Source organism: Eimeria acervulina, genomic scaffold, assembly GCF_000499425.1.
Source record: "Eimeria acervulina Houghton genomic scaffold, Eah_scaff937, whole genome shotgun sequence".
In the NCBI taxonomy this organism is placed as follows: Eukaryota; Apicomplexa; class Conoidasida; order Eucoccidiorida; family Eimeriidae; genus Eimeria; species Eimeria acervulina.
In genome coordinates, this window is record NW_013547066.1 from 1,100 (window position 1) to 8,821 (window position 7,722).

At 50.4% G+C, this 7,722-nt stretch overlaps 1 protein-coding gene across 1 annotated transcript; it reads right to left on the bottom strand.

Annotated features, from left to right (window-relative positions):
• Window positions 1-534: 534 nt before the first annotated feature.
• EAH_00052470 (hypothetical protein, conserved) lies at window positions 535-1,947 on the bottom strand (the record flags this gene model as incomplete). The annotated part of the gene is made up of 1 exon (XM_013391148.1): window positions 535-1,947. The coding sequence occupies one exon, from the start codon at window positions 1,945-1,947 to the stop codon at window positions 535-537; it is 1,413 nt and encodes a 470-aa protein (XP_013246602.1).
• Window positions 1,948-7,722: the final 5,775 nt, after the last annotated feature.

Sequence of the window (7,722 nt, forward strand, 5' to 3'; positions counted from 1 at the left end):
GTCCATCACTACTTCCACAGCTTTCTAGTCTTGACGGAATGAACCAAAGATCCTGATGCCAATGTTCCACTGTTTCCGGTATTGAAAAATATCCGCAACAGCGCCACCTCGGCTTGCGAACATAAATGTTTTGTTGTGAAAAGACCACTGCGGAAACCCAAGTGTCCAGGCACCTCCTCGGACACGGTACTGTTTTTCGAATGTGGGTTAGCAGCTTGTCCCAAACGACCAGCCGTACCTCTTGCGTTCGAAAGGGCACGCTCTTCCATGCCATTGCAAACTGTTGTCACAATGTGCCTACCATTGGGCAAAGCAACACGGCACGACATCCTCGAGACCAAAGCACAGATTGATGAGTTTACACTCACCAACTGTGAAGCTCCAAAATGACGCAAATGCCGGTGGTGCGCATCCAATTTTGTTGATTAGTGCTGCTACTCGGTGTGATTCAGCGACGGAAAAGAAACGCCTAATAAGCAACCAACAAATATCTCCTCATCGAAAACACTCCAGCCAAAGGAAAAAAACCGTGCCTTACGAGCATGCCCCATCTTGTCGCCAGGGTTCCCACTTAGGACCTTTCAACTGGTGTTGCCCAAATGGTGAACAGAACAGCTGCATTTTAAGCACAACTAATTCCTGAGGGCTGATGCGTCTTCCCTGTTTGAGGGTATCCAGGGCAGCGATAAGCCGCCGTTGCAGCATCCTGTGGAAATCTGCTACTTCGCCTCCACGTACGTCTATACCTGGTGCAAGTTCTGCGGTGTCGTACATGGCGATGAATTTGCCCCACCAGAGAGGCAGTCTCATATAACTCCCCAAAAGTTCGAAAGCACACACGAGGGAATCGAGTACCATAAAATAAGTACCTAGGACCCCAACGCGCTGCACGGGAAAGCGGCGTTTTCGTTGTCTTTGAGTATGATGCCATGATGTGGTCACTAGCCGCTCGACGGCATGCATGAGGAGATCTGCGTCCTTCTGACCGAGCGTCTCCTGTAAAAATAAGGTACGCATCGTGACCAAATAGGTATGCGGTGACAAATGTCTTCCTCCCTCATGAAACAGGGCAGCTAGGTCGATGGTTCTCGGAACGACGCCTTCCTCCAACTTTGGCAGCCGAACATACGGATGTTTTAGAATGCCGCAAGGCTGAAGATCCCTTCGGCCTCTCGCACGCTCTCGCTGCGACGGGAATGGTGCTGATGCTTGTTCAGTCCTTGACTCGTCAGCAGTAGCCAAGAATAAATAAGCTGTTTCCTGTTCGTGAGGCTGAAGGTCGATGCTGGGAATTGCATCCATCCAGGAGTCGGGGTCCAGAGCAGGAGACAGGCCAGTGGGCAGATCGAGTTCAACATATGGCGAACTTGCACCAGTGTTTCGGTGTACTACTTCACCGCCTTTAGATTCAACACCGCTCTGCTGCTCCAGGAACACGCTTACTCGCGGCTGCCCTTCTGCTTCCTTCCATGCGGCTGCCTCCGATAGCGCTGACGCTAGTTCCAGTATCCGCTCTGACGAGTCATTTTCAGAACTGGAGGAGGCTCTTTGCTCCATAATCCCCAGTTCGGATTCCAATTCCAAACACACTTCTATTACAGACAGCGCATCTTCATCGATACCTTCCCCCCCTTGAGACAGTCTCCGCCGTGACAATCCTAACCCCTGTTCTCTGTTGCGCAGAGCCTTGCATATGGACAGCCATGCTAAGATTGATACAGTCGAGATAGCAATAACCAGGAAGAGAATTAAGGAGAGGCTCTGAAGCCGCGGTCGTGCAGGGGGCCTTTGCTGCGCTGGATAGGCCAATCTACTCCAAGTCTCCTGGACAGCGCTTAAATTCCCCTCCAATTCTCGCTTCGTCGTGAGAGGGAGCAACAACTTCTGTGCCTCCAGAAGCTGCAGGTTGCTTGATGACCACATGCCAACAAGGACGAAACGTAGCATCCAGGCCAAAGGTTCCCGTACAACTCAAAGCACTCACATACTTTAGTAATGAGGTTGTTTGCCCAAATACGTACCTAGGTCAAACACCTAGGGGTCACAGTGTAGAAGCTCTGGACGTTCTTGACGGGGCAAACAGCAGGTCCCTTTACTGTGGCACCACTGGAGTGCCGCGCCACTCAGAGCAACCCGTGCTATTGTCGTCTAGGACAGCCCTAATGGTCCAGCAAATATTAATTTTTGGGCTTTTAATGATAGAAAAAAGTCTTCGGGAAGGTGAGGACAGAAGTCGGTAGAAAATATGTGCCTACGTCGTGCCAGTTTCCCACACCCAGCCCCAAGGGAATCGACGACCACTGGAAACTTTAACCGAAGCTGCAATTGTTCATAGAATCAGCGGACTTGATTTTTTGTAGCGCACTTTTGTTGTGAACGAAACAATGATAATGTCCTCGGTGCACATTACCCATGAGCGGTTACGAAGTTTGACCCCAATTATACCGAATGAACAGCAATTTGTCTTCGGCGCTAAGGATCGCCGAGTCAACCATTGCAGAATAATCACGCGGCCGGCCTTCCCCGATGTAGGGAAATCGGAAGTCGATATCACCAAGATGGATGTGCTCTTTGTGTGGGCAGAGGTGCACAGAGCAGTAGTGAAGGCTCTGAAAGACACCCCTGGCCAACCACATTATCGTGCAGACCTCTGACTCAGGGAAGCCATACCTCCTGCTTACACGTGCTTCGGGGTACGGAGGAAGTGGCGTGGTGGGACAAAACGTCAACCCGCTAGGGTTTGGGCATACAGATGAAAACAGCAGAGCTATCTTAATATTCAGCATATGACTAGATGCTCCCTGCTTTATCAGGGCCCTGTAGAAGGGGTAGGACTTCATACTGGTAGAATCTCCGTTGGAATACTCAAACCGTAGTGCTTTGCGTTTTTCGACTATGCTGACGGCCAGGAAGCCAGCTCGGCCACGTATTTCTCGGCTGCTGGAGTTCTGGGTGGATATACAGGATCTGAAGGTGAAGTGGAGTGCATAAGCAACGCAGTTTGTGATGCTCTCTCATGCTGCCCCTACAGGAGGCAACGGACTAAGAGGGTGACGAACAAACTAATGCAGCAGAGGCCATACGGTGCTGCTCCCTTCTGCAGTCAGCAAAAGAGGGCAGCGAGTATTGCCCGCGTTTCGCGAAGGTGCTTACCCCTCAGTTGATCGAAGATCAGCATTGGAAGATAGGAGTTGCTGGTCGGTGCTGGTGCAGCAGAGCAGCGCCTTCCCAAAAGACGGCCATTCTCAAACACAATCAGCAGCTCGCGTGCACTTCCGTCAGGGAGTATGGATTCAAGCTCGTGGTTAAGTCCCCGTTGGTGCTCATGCAGGGGATTTGGTGCATATTCCGACCACCAGATCGGGCGTAACGCCACTCCATGATGTATAAAGTACATCTTCACCCTGCAGCAAGCCACACGGGCCCACGCAAGACGGTCTATTTGCTCGCACCTTCACTATGCTGGGCCCAGATGGCACCAGTGTGAATACGTCTGTGGTGCCGTGCCCGAAATGCAGAGCAGCCAAGACAATTTCTCTAAGGCCTGGGGGATCGTCGCGAGCTGCAATCGAATTAAAAGTGTTAAGATCCTAAAACGCCGCTGACCGCCTCTACAGTACCTAGACGTTCTGGGTAAAGCGGCACATGGGACTGGAGCTGGCGGAGAGTAGATGGCCTCATATGCGTGCGACGCACCTCTGCTGCTGCTGCGTCTGGGCCCAACATAAAAGCACAAAGAAGCAAACTTGCAAGATCCCCCAACAGCTCGCGGAATATGAGGAAATTGGCGGGTAGCAAAGCGACCAACTTAAAAACATGAAAATAAATGTGTTGTCGGCAGCAGTTCTGAGCTAGTACTACGCAGAGGAGGAAGGGTATGTCACACTGAAGAGTAGTTGACTCCAGTTGCAATATAGATCGGAACGTAGAAGCCTCTGCATGCACGTGATAGGGATAGTGTCAACGAATGGCCAAACTTCCGTCGCTCTGCAGACGCTCATGCTTGTCGCGGCTGGAACTGAGCCCAGGAGCACCCAAATATACTACTCGTGAGGAGTCGTTTCGTGCATGCGATTCTCGCAAGCCCACTTGTGCGTTCATTATCATGGACATTTAACTAATAGTGCCATTTTCTATGGCCTCTGGGTTTTGCCTGCGCGTCCAGGATCTGTCCCCTCCATCTGTGCACTCATGCAATGACGTTTCTGCCGATTCAGGGAGAGTCAGGCAATATTTCGGCGGTTCCCTCAATATTTTGGTAAGCAATGCTAATGGTACGATGACACCTAAAAATAAACATCGGCAATCACTCGACGATGTACGCCAACGTCTCAGCCAGCCAACAAATAACCAAGTCGCCCACCCAACGTACGTCGAACCTCCGTGGCTGCTCGCCCTACTGCGTGCTCCTTAAAGCCTGTGGATGGTCGTGAGGCTGGCACTCCAACCGTGACGCTGACCCTCTAGGGGATCAGCGGGCAGTCAGACTAATAGAGTAGTCTTTGATATTTCAATGTTATTTTAAGGGTTATGAGCCGGGTGTAGCGTACGTTCATCCAATGTGCACCTATGTAGTTGTACCCAGGTTCGATAAGTAGTGGCAACTGAGAGCACTATTCACTACAGTTACCCACGGTCTGGGGCTGGCAGTGAGACTGGGACTGTACTCGAAGAGTTTACCCGAAAGTGGCCCGCATCGGAAGAATTATTATTATTACGCTTCCTCCTTTTGGAGGATTGGCTCCCATATAGGAATACTGCACTGTTCTTGCATATAGTAAGATTATTTCAAGGGCTATGCCCTTAGGTAGCGTGCATATATAGAGTGTGCGCCTGAGTAGGCATACATAGGACCGGTAAGCAATGGCAGCTGGGAGCACTGTTCACTACAGAGCGCTTGCATTTCTCCGTTATCCTCTGCAAAACGGCTGCCTTGGGTTGGAGCCTCCTCTCTCTTTTCTCCTTAAAACGCTGATCCCATTCCTCTTACAACAAAAGATGCAAATGCCATTGAGAGCACTGACAGCTGCACTCTTTCAGTCTTCCCAGGCACATAGAACTCAACAACGTGGACTGGATGCCACCTGTTCGCCCTCCAGTGGCAATCTACGGCATGCCTAGGACGTTTTTGTGTTGAGCTTGTCCAACATAGAAATACTGTATCATTGTAGTAGGAACAGTTTCTAAATTGAGCTCGCATGACATTTCGATTGTGGTGCCGATTCGTCCTCCCTGCCGCTCACGACGCGTAGTGGCAAAGACTGCGCCAACCAATAGACAGCTAGGCCATCCCTCCTCGTCGCAGATACGTTTCGCAACTGGTTTCAAGTGCTGTTATCATCACCTGAGCACTACTGACCACTACTACGAACTTGGATAACCACACAGTTAACTCACGGCGGACATACAGGCGCGGATGTTTCCTTTTTCGGCCACTTCACTGTGGTGCACGTTGCGTGGTGGCTGAGGCGTTTTCCATTGCCTTGCTTGACCCCCTGGAGGTGCTGCTGAAGTCCTGCTTAGCCAGTTCCTCTGCTCTTTCCATACCTAGGCCATCTTGCATTATGTGGCCGTGGCCATTGCACATGGGCAATTAAATGCTTTCCCCCGGATTTCTGGGTGCTGCACTCGCCGGTCGCCACCTGCGTTAGGTTCCTACTTACTTCTTGATGGCGTTCGCAAGTATCTCCACAAGATTTGTAGCCTCAACACCTTTGCCATTTCCAAACGTGCTTCATTTTCTCTCAGCTAGGGCGGTGGAAATGACTACCATTTCCAAACCCGCTTCCTTCTTTCTCAGCAAGGGTTGTATTTTTCCCCTCTTTGATGCGTATTTTTCCACTATCTCCTCAAAATTAACCCTTGTATCCCCTCGACCCGCACCGCAGGCCAGCCGGTTATTGATTGCCTCTCTCCGGGGGCGAGCACTGCAATGAGCCGCTGATGTAGAAGTGCCCAGCATTCCATTCGCCTTCTGTCCACCACGTCTCCATGTAGCACTCCAGCGATATCTTTCCTTGTTATGCTCCTCTCAATTCTGCCACTGCGTGTTTCCTTGTCGACTTGGGGATTAAACCTACACTGCAGCTTGAAAGGCTTCCATTGTCAAGATGTGCTCCGGAAATGTAGTGCCTTCAATTTTGTTGGCTTGCATCCCCTTGTAAAAGCATAGATGGCGATAACAAAACTACCCCTTCGAATGGTTTTTGGAGGCGGAAGTACAACTTCACGTCAGAAAGAGCATCTGCTGCCCTCTTATCGTGGCGCCTAGCACGTTTGGGCGGTCAGCGAAGGCGGAGGCAATCTTCATGCATCTTTTTTGCTTCATTAAAAGCAAAAACTCACTTTTGAGTGGATGGACAGCAGATGCTGAGGTGCTTTTAACGCGACGAAGCTCCTAACCGTTGGCCGTTTACCCACCATTTGGTATACCCTGAGCAGTCGCCACTGAGCACGAGGAGAATATATATGGCTGAGTGTTTGAGAATTGTGTGAAAGTACCTAGATACTTTTTGTTCTTGTATTTTCAAAGCACCTTAGGCACTATTCATCAATAAACATCAGATCACCCTGCTGTGGGGGGTGACTGGTTGTCAGCACCTGCCCCGATGAATCATAGGCGCTACCAAGTCAAGCAAGCCTCGATCTTAGATGGGGTCCTCTGTTAGAGGTAATAGAGCAAAAATAGACAAAAGTCTATAAAAAGCAGCTGGTGCCCCCTCCAGTCCCCAAGCATGTTATGCACAAAGGAAAAAGGGTCTGGCAGAGGCAAAAGGGCCTGGAGCTGCAGGAGAGCAGGTAGCTTGGCATGAGCTCGCCGAAAGTAATACTCCACGGCAACCCTGCACGAATGTTCATCCAAGCCCCATTCGTTGCATGCTCTAACACTGCAGCCAATTGTTGAACAGCTACTCAGCCCTTAGTAGACAGCCAGAGTGCATGCAGGAGTGCGTGTACCGACCTCCCACACACCTATGGCAACGGTTCTCAGCTAAAGTAGAAAACCTCACATAGACCTTCTATCCACTCCAGTATCCAGGCATCACTGGTACAAATGCACAAATGTGTAAGCTTGGTGAGGAGAGCAAGTAGTTCTCCATCACCCCCTTCCAATGCATGATGCACGGCAATGCCTTACGCAAGCATCTGCAGGCACTGTTCCGATATATGCACAGGCAGTGTGGAGAACCGTTAAATACTTCCCTTGCCCAAATTACACAGCCTACGTCCAAGGAAACATACTTATACCGACTTCAGAAATACTATAGCAAACAACACATCACCACACCACACCATCCTTCATTGGCAACGGCGGAGCTTGCGCCGCGCTCAAACTCAAACTGGCCTACACGCATCGCCTCCGCCATTTTTAAATTATCGAGTGCTACTACGTTGTCAAAACAGTGCATTTTATGAATAAAAGCAAGCGGAATATGTTGTTTGTCGTTTAACTCCGTGAGGCGACATTGTGAGGGCGAACCGCCCGCAAGTGGTCTAGTTGGCAACACTCAAGCACTTGTGGGTAGCAAAGCGTTAATACCGTATAATAAAAACAGTTCTGATGACTGAATGACTCTAAGCTATTTTCTGCGTTCGACGCTGCATATCTTGGGTTTGCAGCAGCCCGATGTGGCACGCGAGCGCGTCGCAGTGGTTGGGGTCCACCCATGCCACTTCGCTCTGTCACGATTCCTGCTTCTGACACGTAGCGTTCTTCGTTTA